The sequence below is a fragment of the Schistocerca americana genome, chromosome X (assembly GCF_021461395.2).
Source record: "Schistocerca americana isolate TAMUIC-IGC-003095 chromosome X, iqSchAmer2.1, whole genome shotgun sequence".
Classification (NCBI taxonomy): Eukaryota; Metazoa; Arthropoda; class Insecta; order Orthoptera; family Acrididae; genus Schistocerca; species Schistocerca americana.
The window spans coordinates 110,340,100-110,354,689 of record NC_060130.1 but is presented as its reverse complement, the minus strand read 5'-3'; the positions used below and the strand labels follow the sequence as shown (position 1 = coordinate 110,354,689).

At 43.7% G+C, this 14,590-nt stretch overlaps 1 protein-coding gene across 1 annotated transcript in view; it reads right to left on the bottom strand.

Moving 5' to 3' along the window:
* LOC124555845 (muscarinic acetylcholine receptor DM1-like) overlaps positions 1-13,592 on the bottom strand; it is a 60,847-nt gene extending 47,255 nt beyond the window's left edge. The window contains exon 1 of the mRNA XM_047129910.1: positions 13,251-13,592. Coding sequence (XP_046985866.1) covers positions 13,251-13,592 — 342 coding nt within the window. The remainder of the gene's footprint in view (positions 1-13,250) is intronic.
* Between the last annotated feature and the right edge of the window lie 998 nt (positions 13,593-14,590).

Here is a 14,590-nt window from a genome sequence, read left to right as displayed (position 1 = left end):
ATCAACCTTTTTTAAATTACCTACGGAGTGTCTTGCACCATTCACAGAGTAGTTGGAACGTCCCCAGCGAGGGAAGGTGATATGACTGATAATAAACTTTAACGAACGAACCTGGGACAACACAGACTAAAACGAGAAGACACGGTGGGTGACCGGGCGTCACGCACGATGGTGCGCCACTTACGTCTTTTCTATTACTATTTTGCTTTTATTTTTCTCCTCAATGTGTAACACGCGATATAAGCGTCATTTAGTTCTCCACCGCCGACTTAGCACGGCTTACTATAAGTCTCCTCCTTTAGTTTTTCATATATACATAAAAATAAAAGTAAATAAATGAATAAAAAATTAATAAATGGATAAAAAAACACAATTGTTGCTCTATGACTATAAACAAGTATATTTTTCTTTTTGCCTTTGCTTTTGGTTTGTCTCAAACAAATGGTGGCACAATGGCTAATGTCATTGGCTCTCACTTTCGCGCCCTGTGTTCTAAACCTAATTAATGTTTATTTATTTATTTTTTTAATTTACCCAACTATGTCCGTAGAAGGTTACGACAAGAATGATTTTTATCAAGTTAGGGGATACAAAAGCGTCATACTAATTGTAGAACTACAACTGGATTTTACAGTAAGTGTCATATCTATTGTATAATATATGTGTGTGGTATATTTCCAGCGATCACAGGCTCTTTCAAGTCTCATATTCTTATGTTTCATTCTTATATCAATTCTTGTAGTAATTATTTTATTCTTTTGTTTCAGGAAGATTTGGTGCATTTCCGTCGATGATAGCGATCGCAGAAACATTCGAAACATAGAAATACCGAATACTACGAACATCACGCGAAGGCAGGTTCATCACAGCGACATTTCTTCGTATGGATCTCATCCGGGAAAGAAATATCATTAACACTGCTGAAGATTTTACGTGTTGGCCATAATTTCGTGGCAAACCAAGTACAACGGATCAGTTTTCCGAAAACGGCAGCTTGCAATTGATTATGAATCAAGCACACTAGAGGAATTTCACCGAAAACAATTTCAAATAATTTTGTCATTTGTTAATTTTTATTATTCCTTCACCAGACATACAATTATTATACAAATAAGGACAACTTAACTTCAATATACATTGGAAACATTCGTGTAGTAATCTTCTTCGGTCATGGGCAGAGAAATGAAAAGCAAAAATAAAAATAATAATCGGCTTTCGAACACGGGGTGCAAAACTCTGCAGCCACGACGCTAACAACCGTGCCACCGCTTTGGTTGAACTATTTATTCGCTAACAGGCACTTAAAGTACCTCGAAAACTTTGACCATCGTTTTCTCGGAAACGGTCGAGTATCTACGGATAAGCTGGGCACGTATTCGTCTATTTTGAATGGTCTTCCACTGAGCGAAGTTTCTGGAAAACCTCGTTACGGCACTTGCCACGTTCTCGTCGTTAGTCACTGCAGTACATGATTACTGAAGCGTCACTACGAGTCTGCGATAATGGGCACGGGAGGACAAGTGTAGTAATACTGTCGTCGGGTAATACTCGTTTTTGTGGTTTTTTGTTTGGTGACGGATTCGTCCGCTATTTTCGTGTCAGTGGTGTCCAGGATGATTCAGCATAAAGGTACGGTCAGATTTGCGTTTGAAAAGTCTACCCGTAATCAACAGCTACGTCCCCCCGAAATTTATGCTTGGTTAGTTGAAACATTTGTATTACTTCACATCAGATTCACACCGCGTATTTTGACAATGAGCTTTGTCTTTTTCGTAAAATTAACGAGCACCCTCCTAGTACACAGGTTTCTATCCACCGTAAGGATTCTGCGCCGTGTGCTCCCCCGTGTCGATGCTCCGGTGTTGCAACATAAGAGACCCAGCTCTGTCCGATGTGGAATCCCCTGTGTCAACCCCTGTTGCATCAAGTGTCTTTCTTGGTGATACAAGTTGCGTAATAGTCTCTTGTCCTCCTGTGGAGGCTGTTGGGGCGGCGAATTCGAGCGTTTGTTTGGTCTTTGGCGTGCGTGTATCTTAAGCAGTCGCATCAGGGATCGAGTGTGTCTGATCTGTCTCCCCCTCCCCCTCCTACTGCTCCCAAGGATATCGGGATATCGCAGTCTGACGGACAGCAAATCGTCTCTGTTCCGTGTCGCCCTCTGTTGACGGCCCTTCAGTTCCACAACGCTCGGAGCATCCGCCGTTGAACCCCGTAGTGCAGGCGTCGCCCCAGGTTCTTTTCCATCTTGTCGTCTGCTGAGCCTGTTGTTCTGTCCCTGTCTGCGATGCAAGATAATCCCCCAGCGGAGCAGGCTACTTTTCCTGGTCCAGCGCCGGTGGATTCAGATCTTGCGTTTGATCTCTCTAACCTTCCGGCTGCCGAGGCGATTTAGTCTCACGGCCGCGTCCAACCGGATCGCCCTGTCTCGCGCAAGAAATCACGGCGTAAGAGTTCTGCAGATCGTGGGACTGATTCCCCTCCCTCAGAGTCGTCTGCTTACTCGGCAATGGATTGATGGTCGTAATGTGGCACACATGGACTTTACTTTCGTCCCACTTTGGTAGATCAGTCAGTCACACACCCCTGTTGCTTTGAATGTCGATCGCATTGAATTTGAGTTACGTCTCGCTGCTATTCGTACATTTATTTATGATTCTAGTGTAGATATTATATTCTTGGAGGAAATATTCTTTTCCATCCATTCTTTTCCGGAATATCAGACCTTTTTTTAAAGTAGCGCCAGAAGATTCAATGGATATTGCTCTATTTTTCGTGAAGTTATTCCTGTCACTGACATTGAAGCTCTTGATTCTGGCCACGGAATTGGTTGTCGTCTTTTTGTCCTTACTCTGGTTGTGTCTTATGCAGCATCTGGCACGAGTCAAACGATGGCACCCTCGAAATTTTACAGAGAGGAGCTCCGTTATCTTTTGCGTGACTTCAACTGTGTATTGCATCCCGCTGAGCAGTCCCTTCATCTTAATTTTAACCGTGATGTCGGTGAATTGGTTCGTACGATGCGTTTGACAGATGTTTTGGAAAGAAAATTTCCGACGTTGGTAAAAATAATTTTTTTATTGCGACGTCTAGTAGCAGACTTGACAGGTTTTACTTGGCCGACGTTTCGTGTCACCAGATTCTTGCAGATGACGTAATTCCTACACCTTTCGCTAATCACTGCACTGTTACTGCGACTGTCAACCTCGCCCGACAACCCATGAAATAATGTCGTGTTCAGTGGATGCTCAACGTTTCCCATCTTGCTGATGCGTCCGTTGATGCCGTGACTGGTGCTGAGTGTGAGTTTGTCTCTGCTTGGTAGAGCTTTACCCATCCTTATTGGGATACAGGTCTGAGAATGAAAACCCGCGAATCCGTAAAACGCTGATACGTTATTGTGCTGCAAGGGCGAGATCCTTACGAATACGAATGAGTTTTATTATACCGTTCTTCGTGAATAATATGTAAAAGCAGGTGAAGCACCTCTGAGGATAACAGACGTTCGGCTGATCAGGGCTAAGTTGCTGCAGATAAAGAAGCAACAGATGAAAATGTTGAGGATAAAGTACAAGCCACGGTCTCTCATTAACAAAGAACTGACATCCTTGTGCCACCTGCTTCGCCATCAGCCACGTCGTTGTCGCTCTCTTATTACCTCCTTAACCCCGTACATGATGACCGTCACTTGACTGCTTAAGGTGAGGTGACTCAAGCGTTACATCGATACTATGCGCAGATGCATGTACCGGAAGATACGGCGCCCCCCCTCCCCCCCCCCCTTCTGAAGCTCATAGGTTTGCGACCATCGGTGAGGTGATTATGCCTGAACAGAATGTTGGGTTTATAGCGGATTTTTAGGATGATGGAGTATGTGATTTTATTGCTAATTCCACCTGCCATAAATCCCCTGGTCCGTATGACCTCCCTCCCCCTCCACCCAGGGGCCCACAGTCTCTCTTGTGGGTACATGTGTGGTACACACGAGGCCCCGAGCTATTGCAGTCTCCTTCCTTTTTCCAGACGGCATTAGCGTCTCTGTTCCTCTCCTTCCCTGTCCTTGCTCCTTTCTCCCTGCCCCCTCCTTTCCTTCTTGGTGGAATTCTTTATATCGGCCTGGCTATCTTCCTGGCTTTGTTTTGGCGTGTGCTATTGTTTAATTTGCTGTTTCCATCTACTTTTCGGCGTTTTTGGTCCCCTTGGGGTAGACCTCCATTTCCAACGTTTCCCGTTCATGCATCCTGTCCCCCTTCTTGCTAGGTCACCAGCACGGTAGCCAGTCCGTGTGGTGGGGCTGTTAAGTACCCACTTGGCTGAGCCCCCTGACAACACTGGGATCACACTGCCATTACCTGAGCTGTTAACGCCTCGTGTGTGCCAAGGAGTCGATGCTCATCACTTTGGGGCATCAGAACTCCCGGCAATGGCCGCTGTGCCAGATGGCCCTTGCTGTGGTTCGTTTGTGCCCACGGGGCGAGCCTCTGGTTGGAGTGAGTGGTACTAGGGCAGACGCTTTGCACATGAAGCGACAAAAGCTTCAACATCCTGACCATTATGTGGCGGTCTCTAAGAGCGATACAGGACATGACACTACTTCTTCTGATCCTTTGACATTCCCCTCCCTGTCCAACCCCTGGGAAGAGGGTCAAGCTCACTGGCTTGGGTTGAAACCTTTCCCTCAGTACCTGGTTTGTACCAGGACGAATGGTGAAAGTTTTGCCATCACCAAGCCTTTGTTTTTCGAGGAGATGATTGAAGATAAGTATGGCGATGTGGAATCCATGAGTATAATGCGGTCCGGTTCTTTGCTCATAAAGGCATCCTCTGCTGCCCAATCTGAAGCCCTGTGTGCTTGTGACCATCTCAGTGACATCTCAGTCTCCGTCGCACCCCACCAATCTTTGAACTCGGTACAGAGCATCATTTTCAACTGGGATGTTCTCCAAACTGACGTGGAGCTCCGTGAAAACCTCGTGCAGCGAGGAGTCCGATTTATCCGCCACGTACAGCGAGGCCCTAAAAACAAAATCATGGATACAAGCGCCTTTATCCTGGCCTTCGAGGGGGATATCCTCCCAGAGACGGTAAAAGTGATGGTGTATCGGTGTGATGTAAAACCTTACATTCCACCACCGATGAGATGCTTTAAATGCTTATGGTTTGGACGCACCTTTCCACTGCACCAATGATCCCCTCTGCAGTGACTGTGGGCGCCCCCTCCATGAGGGGAGTACCTGTGCTCCCCCGCCAATGTGTGTAAATTGTAATGCACAGCATCCTCCCCACGCTCGCCAGCATGACCAGTGTATATGAAAGAACGACGGATTCAAGAGTACAAGACCTTACATCGGCTTACCTACACTGTAGCTTGTCGGAAGTATGACCTGCTCCATCCCGTGCCTACAACTTCTACTTTTGCTTCAGTTACATCCATTCCCCCTCCTACCCCTCCTCTTCCCATCCCCACCCCATTCGCCCCACACCTTCTGTCACACCTTCACTCTCCCACTCCTCCTTCCCCTCCCTATCAGTACCCATACCCACCCGTTTGGATGCTGCTCCCCCTCCTCTGCCGGAGAAGCACTCCCCTTCTTCGGCAGCCGCCGGTACTGGAGCTCCCTCCTGGGACTCCTCTTCCTGGCACCCCCCTGAAAGGCGATCTGCAGCTCCACATTGGCTGCGCGATCCATGGCCGGTGGGCATCAAGATTGCCAGATGTAATTCCGTGTCCAATCTCGCTGCAGTCTGCCCTTCTCTTCCTTCACAAGAGAAGAAGCAAAAACACAAGAACAAGGGCAAGGCCCCTCCGGTACCCCCTGATGTGCCGCCTTACCCTCCTCCAGCCAATGAACGTACAGAGTCTGACCCCACCTATAAGGACATAACCCCATTTTTATCGGTGACGGATGGCGACTCGGTGGCGTGACCGGCTCCAGTCCGTTCACTTCCCATTTGGACTCCAGTTTGAGAATCTTCCAGTGGAATTGTAATGGCTATTTGCGTCACCTCCCGGAGTTGCAGCCCTTTCTTTCCTCCTACTCTGCGGCTTGCATTGCTCTCCAGGAGACCCATTTTGTCAATTCTTACTCATCCACCGTTCGTGGGTTCCACACTTTCTTTCGAAATCGAATTGGCCCCTTGTGGGCCTCTGGTGCTGTTCGCACCTTGGTCCTCAAGCACATTGTTAGTAAATGCGTTCCCCTCCATACCACTCGGGTAGCAATTGCTGTCAGGGTCCATATGGCCACTTCAATCACAATCTGTAATCTCTACCTCCCACCTTACAGGCCGCCCACACCCCTTCCCCTAACCACCCCTCTTCAACAACTCCTTTCTCCCTTCCTGCTTCTAGGGGACTTTAATGAGTGCATTTACAGGATGGCACGCGAAATGTGTCACCGTTTGTTTCGTACATAATATATGAGTCATCATAGATATCCTGTGGGGCAGGGGCAACCAAGATTTCGGTTCGAGGGCCGTGCCAGGGCCTGAGTGCCAAAGCGTTCAGCCTCGCCCCACACTTCCCCCACCGCCACGCCACACTGTCTGGGCGCGTGGAGGGTGGAGAGGGGAAAACTGCGAACGCGTCGCATTTAAATGGCAACGCAGACGCACTGCATATGGCTTGGCTTTATATTTAACACTTGTCAACAACATAGATCACAAACAAAACAAATTTTCAGTATCAGGCTTTTTATTTTTGGCGCTAAAGATATAATATACTTCTTATCTGGTACAGACTGTCAGCATAAAGACAATTTCAGAGAGTTTTGTACTCAAGTTGCGATGTAATCGTGACTTATTTTAGTTTCGTAATGGAAAAAAGGTCTTGCACAGAAATATGTCGATCGAAAAATTACAGCACTTTTGCGACCCTATTATGGAGACTTGAAAACTCTACCTGAGGAAAGCAATGTAGATGTTCTGGACAGTTTAACACAAAAAGGTTTGTCATTATAACTGGAACTGCCTTGTACATTAGTAGGTTACACCCGCACCTGCACAGGGGACCTTTCAACTGAAACTGCAAAAGGTCTCCAAAACAGCTCGATAACAGGTGTAAGATTGACTGTGTCTTCAAGATCTTTACAAAACTATCCTTTTAATTCGTTCAAGACGACAATGAATTCTTCAGACCTAGCATTTCCTTCAATGCCAGTCAGCTTAGGCAGACTTTCTTTGTCAGAATTTGTCCCTTCTGCAACGTGATTTTCTTTTTAAGTTCATCCCTATCAGAAAGAAATTATGCAATGTCTTACCGTGGGCACTGTCTAGTCAAGTCTACTTAAAATGCGATGTCGGCAATCCATTCTGGATATTCGAATTTCGTTCCCACACTTCTTTTTCCTTCGTAAATTCAACAACAGCGAGTTTTAAATGGAAAAATCGTCCCAGACATGCCCCTTCTCTTAAACAACGTACTTTGTACTAATATATGAAGTCTCTATACTCTTCGTTCAGCTCCACTGAAAACTGTTGCAACTGAGAATAGAATAATACGTGCGACCTCAGAAATTTTACTGTTCATACCACCAATTTCTTCACGTGCTCTAAGCCTGCAAATTTAGCACAAAGTGTTTCTTGAGGTACAGTACAATAAGTCCCATCTGTCGATCGTTGTCAATTTCTGTTCTTTCATTGTCAATTAAATCTTTAAATTCTTTCTGTACGGTACTGTAGTGTCGTATCATAGCAAGTATGGAGTATCCGTCGCTTATGCGTAACGAAAATTCTCATACCTCTCTTCTTCTGTCATTCCCATTCATTTTAAAGGATTCGATAGATCGCTAGATAGCTTCTTTTTGTGCAAACAGCCACAGGTCCTGCTCATATCACGAACAAATAGCGAAGAGTAAACAGCGCTGACACCGCGATTCTACCGAGCTCAGGGAGCTGTGCCGAGCGAACAATGCCGCAATGCTAAATGAAATGTTGCGCCATTCCGGGTACTTTCGAGAAGGACTGAACAAAGCCGAGTGCCTGGCCGGGCCCACACGCGCAGCGCGAATGAAGTCTGGCACACCGTGGCCACCCTGCTGCGGAGCATCTCAACAGCAGTAGCAGTAGAGTTTGGAGAAGCAAATGAGTTACGAAATAACGTGTAATTCGTGATAACGTTGCTAGGAGAGTGGTGTTTACAACATGGCTGACAATGGACAACTAACAATGCAGTAGGTACCGGGAGTTGTGTGAATTTTTCACGAAACAAAAAATCCTGTTGCGCCTTAGAGGCGGTTTCGACGACAGTTTAATTTGCGGCGGCCCCCTGGCAAGAGAACCATTCACAGGCTGTATTAGCAGTTTGTATGAGGAGGATCAATGTTGGAAGCGAAGCGACCTCAGCCGAAGCCTGTTTGCTCGCCAGAGGATGCTGAAGTGGTACGAGTTGCTCTACAAAGAAGCCTTGGCAAATCGTGCAGAAAGGCAACAGTGCAGCAGGGCATACTTAGACGTTCCGTGAGCTCCAGAAGTGCCCGCACAAGATGACCTCAATTCAGAAGCTCACTGCAGAAACCAAACGGCAGAGACCACTGTTCGCCCGCTGGCCGGAGGACAGCCAACAAACTCTCAACAAAGTATGGTTTTCAGACGAGACGCGTTTTCATTTGGATGGTGTGGTTAACACGCAAAATGTATGCTTTTGGGCTACGGAAAATCTGAACAACATCATGCTCCAAGGATTATAGTGTGGGTTGCACTTTCCAGTTACGAACATATCGGACCTTTTTCGTTAAAGAAACAGTCAACAGTGCGCGTTATTTGAGCATGCTCCGCAACAACTTCGTTCACGAGGTACATGCGGTTTCTGGGTCGTTTCAATGGTGAACAATTTATCCCCCTCCCCCTAATAATAGTCCACACCTCATCCTATATGACTTCTTTGTTTGGGTGTACCTAAAGGAACAATTTCCCTGAAACGTCCACATTATTTAATGGAAATCAGACGCCTTATTCTTCAAACTTGCAGTGACATCACAGAAGACATGTACCGCAGGATTATCGCTAACATCAGTGTTCGTGTGAAGGAAGTTTGTAATCAGATTGATTGACGTATTGAAAATGTGCTGAGTTACAACAGTTCTCCACAGAATGTCTTCCATGGTAGTATAGGTTCCTTTGCGTTCGTCTTAACAGTAATATGTTTATTCCAAAACAAAATGGTGACACATCTCGTGCGCCACCCTCTACCTACAAAGGTAATATGGCAATCAAGAAACGGATTTTGTAACGCTTGACAAAGCTCATTAGTATAAAAGGGGGATGAGTGGAAAAGTAAGAGTAATTGTGACCTATTGTCGTCTGGCAGAAAACGTTTCAGCTTGTGTTTCTAGCTACTGTGCCTCCTTAGCGCTCAGTGGATTCCATTCTTTTCCTCCCAACAAGGAAAGACTCTGACAGACTGAAAGACAAGTTCGGTTTTTTTTTATTTTTTTTTTATTTCCAAGAATGTCTACGAGATCCCGGCAACGGCAAGGGCAAATAAGAAAATAAGTATGAAACTGTCAAAGAATAAGCTTGACAGTTCATGTATCCAAATTACTAATGAGTACAAAAACAAAACAATAGAAGAGAGAATTGAGTATTAGTTACAGCACGATTAGTTGGGCTTTAGCAAATAAAACGAATCAGAAAAACAAAACAGACTTAAGAAATCCAAGACACATTCATAGGACTTCTCCAACTAGAAAAAGCGTCCGACACTGTAAAATTGAAGATGTTTGAAGCCCTCAGGATTATAGGAAAGCAATCGACAACGTGTACAAGAGCCAAGACCGCACAACATGAATAGTAAACCAAGAAAGAAGCGCTCGGATTGAAAGGAGCTGTAGGCAGCCATTCAGTCTTTCTTCTCTATCCTCAACTGTTCAACCTATGTATCTAAAAAGCAAAGAAGGAAATATACGAAAAGTTCAGAACTACGATTAAATTTCAGAACGACAGTAAGTCAGTGGTAAGATTCGCTGATTAAATTGCTATTCTCAGTGAAGGTGAGGAAGAATTAATGAACCTGTTGAATGGAATGAATGATCTATTGAGAACGGAATATGTATTAGGATTAAACCAAAGAAAACCAAATGTACTGAGGAGCAGAATAAATGAAATTAGTAACAAACATAATATCAATACTAGAGTCCAAGTACTCAAGAAATTCTGCTACCTGTAAACGAAGAGGACGTTATAAACAGACTAGCACAGACAAAGAAAGAATTCGAAGGCAAAATAAATGCACTAGGGACTAAGCATTCGCGTTTACTTGTTACAGAAGTACGCTGGAAATTAAGCCGTTTCATAAGAAGTGACGATCTGTGAAAGGAGAGTATAGAAAACACTAACCAAAAGAACACAATGCGTTGCAGAAGGGAGTAGCAGTAGTAGCAGCAGCAGCATTTGTAATCGTTCTTAAGGTGTTCATTTCGAAGACAGGTCTGATGCAGCTTTCCACTCTGCTGTGTCCTATTGAAGTCTATTCATCTCTGAATGATTATTTCGACCTACATCCATCTGAACCTGCTTACTGTAGTCTCTGTCTATAATAAATTGCATCACCTGACAATGTTACTTTACAATTATCATTTCCTACTTCATACCAAATGAAAATATATTCCTCCCCATTTATTTTCATCCTTCTCCTAGTATTAATCGAAAGTAGCTTGTATGAATAAATAATTCCATAACGTATCTTCTACAGTAATCCAGTAAACTTTAATACACGAAATGTCATCGATGCTATTATGTTCCTATGGCTTTAAGACCTCCCTCAATAATGTTTACTCCCTCACACCTTCCTCCAATACCAAACTGACAATTGCGTTATGTAGCAGGGTATGTTTTATCAACCAAAGTTTAGTCATAAATTTCTATTGCTCGAAATTTGATTCAGTGTACTTTCATTAATCACCCAACCTATCGATCTGATCTTCAGCATTCTCCTGAAGCACTACATTTCAGAATCCTCTAGTCTCTTCTTGTCTGAACTATTTATCATCCATGTTCCACGTCCGTACAAGGCTACACATCAGACCTCCACAAAATACTTTCCAACATTTAAATTTATACTTGATGTTAGTAAATTTCTCTTTTCCGACAAAGCTTGTCTTGTAATTACAGGTCTGCATTTAACATCCACTGCACTTCCACAATCGCCGGTAATTTTGCTGCCCTAATAGTGAAACACCTGTTACCTTTAGTGTCTCGCTTCCTAATATAATTACGTTTATATTGGCTGATTTAATTAGACTACATTCAATTATCCTTGCTTTAGTTCCATTCAAACGATCTTCCATTTCCTTTGCCGTCTCTGACTGAATTACAGCACCATTGGCAAACCTCGAAGATTTATTTCTTTGCCTGATAACGACATGATTATTAGAATAGATGCACGAAAATAGCTGCTTATAATAACTTATCTTCACTCATGATAGACTGTTTTGGCATTTACCGCCATTGTCAAATACCTACGATTCCAATTTTGGTGAAAACGTGTATAAATGTGAATGTCATTTATATTAAAGTGACTATATTCTAGTCACGTGTAAACTAATGTAACTTCCATATTACGTCGTTAGTAAACTGTCTTTGTTTTAGTAAGATGATAAAAGATGAAATATAATATACTGAACATAGAACGTTAATTACGGCGTGACAGATGTTTGACATTTCCAGTGTTACGATGCTATATGTTTACAAAGATTTTGCAGATGAAGAGGAATATTATTTTATTTTTACGATTGTCTTTGGTTGTTGCATATGTTACTTCCGATTTATCCATTGTTGTGCTCTAAAATTTCAATAAAGTTTTTCAGGTAGTACGTGTGTCTAAATTTCTTGAGAGTATTTTCTCGTGTGTTCTCCAGTTTTCTAAGGATGTTCATTGCAAGACGTTTTAGTATTGTGTGCAGAACATCACCTACGCAGAAAATTAGATACGTAGCAGCAGTCTACCTGGGTCGACTCTCCAACAGAGTTAATGCACTTTTTAAAGGCACAAATATTCAAGCAGCCTTTCGAACCAATAACAACCTTTCAACAAAATTACGTTCTGACACCACAAGAACATCGAAATATGATAACCCAGGCAAATATAAAATCACATGTGGCAACTGTATTAGCTTTTACATTAGCCAAACAGGAATAAATTTTAATGTGAGATATAACGAACACATTAGAGAGAGCGAAAATAATCAGCCGAGCTTGATTCTACACTTGAAGAATCAGAACCACACTGGTGATACGATTTAAAATACAGTCTAAATCCTGTAGAGAATAACAAAAGGTTTTGAAATGAAGACTCTTGAAGAACTGGAAACCAATATACACACGAGAAAATACCCACAAGAAATACTAAACAAACATACAGAATATAGACACAAGTAATACCTCAAAAACTTCACTGAACTTTTATAACACGAAAATGGATAAAACGAAGTAAGATATGCTACAACCAAAGACAATAGTAACGAATTTTGGTTAATAAAATAATATAACTGATCATCTGTATAATCTTTGTATATGTATCACGCCGTAAGAGTGGAACTGCCAAACCACTGTCAAACAATAATTAACATTTTATTTTCAATATATTTACATCATTTACCATCTTACTTAGACAGTGGCAGATATATGACAGTTCACTAACGACGTGATATGGATGTCACATCAGTCTAGAAATAAGTAAAACATAGTCACCTTAATATAAATGACATTCACGTTTATACACGTTTTCACCAAAATATACTGTAATCGCAGGTGCTTGTAATGGCAATAAATGCCGCAACAGTCTGTTGTGAATAAAGATTAGTTATTATAATTAACTATTTTGGTGCACCTATTCTAACAATAACGTCATTATCAGACATATATTATGCTAGTGGCCCTAAAAAAGGAAAAAAAAATTCATTTCTTCTCCCTGAACTTCCATTATTACCAAAATTTTTCATGTGTTCCTTTGACTGATTGTTCAGTATACAGAGCAGCAAACATCGGGGACAAGCTACAACCCGTCTCACTCCCAGCTTTTTTGTCATGTTCAATGACTCATAAATGCAGTCTGGTTTCTGTCAATACGACAGCTGGCAGTAGAGGGCACAAATAGCAGAAAAGGACGGAGATTAGATTATGTACAAGTAATTCACTACGTTGGGTGCAAGGGCTAATTTGAAACGGAGATACTGGCTCAGGCGACGAAAGAGCGGTTGGCCGCAGCGAGTCATTCAGAAGAGGAAAGATAAGACTGCACGGAAGGCGATACTCACCGAGTCGCTGGAGACGGAGCGCGCGGCGAGGCGGCCGGCGTGGGCGTGGCCGTGGCGCGTGGGCGTGTGCACCGCGCTGAAGGGGTCTCGGATGACGTTGAGCGAGGTGCAGCGCGACACGCTGGACTGCAGCGGCGTCTCGACGCTGACGGGCGTGGCGTAGCCCATGTCGCTGGGCGTGTCCTCCAGGTCGGGCGCGCACTCCTCCTCGCGGCTGGAGCTCCACCACGCCGCGCACCAGGCGCGCACCCACCGCCACGTGAACGGCGCGCCCTGCAACAAGTGTCCCCTGCTATAGGGCGGCGTCGCCAGTCCACTGCCTGGGGAGATGTTGCAGCGCATGTCAAAATAATTTATACGCAACGAAGAGATTAAATAATTTATCCCTTGTACAAGCTATTCAGATTTCTTTGCCTACTTATAAGAAATGTTTGCGTTCAGTAATTTTGCTGAAAGAAGATTTCTTATTTACCGTGTCTTGCAAGGGTTAAGGGATATCCATCCCACCGCCATTACTCGAGACAATGAATCCACTAGTGAGAAAAAATACAAGAAGTTCATTAAGGAGTTTAGCAATGAATATATCGTTGGCGTACCAGAAACGTGGTTAATAATAAAAATAAGAAAAACGCACCACGAAGGAATTATGTCAGTGGAAGTCGGTTTTTGTGTGCTGTACCTGCACAGGTAAGCAAATGACTACGATTTCAGAAAAATTAGATGATTTCTCGAAGAGAATGAGCTTCACAAATAGAGAAAGTCAATAACGCTTTGGTCCATCTCTTGCCCTTATGTGAGCAGTTATTTGGCTTAACACTGATTGATAGAATTGTTGGATGTTCTCCTGAGAGATATCGTGCCAAATTCTGTCTAACTGACGCGTTAGATGGTAAAACTCCCTCGCTGTTTCGACTGACCTGCCCATAATGCTCCAAAGATTCTCAATTGGAAAGACATGCGGCGACCTCGCTGGCCAAGGCAGGGTTTGGTAAGCACAAAGCCAAGCATTAGAAACTCTCGCCGTGTGAGGACAGGCATTATCTTGTTGAAATGTAAGCCCATTTTGTCGCCATTCACGGTAAGCCATTCTGGGCTTACATTTCAGCGAGATAACGGTCATTCGCACAAGTCGAGAATGTCAACTCTTTCTGTTGGTGTTTATCAAATCCTACTTTTGCCAGAAAAGTTGCCGAATACTTCCCCAAATGAGAACATTTGGAGCATTCAGGGCAAGGTCCTCCAACCATGTCGTGATTTTGACAATCTAACGCGCCATCTGGATAGAATTTGGCACGGTATCCCACAGTAGCACATCCAACAAGTCAATCGATGCCATGCAG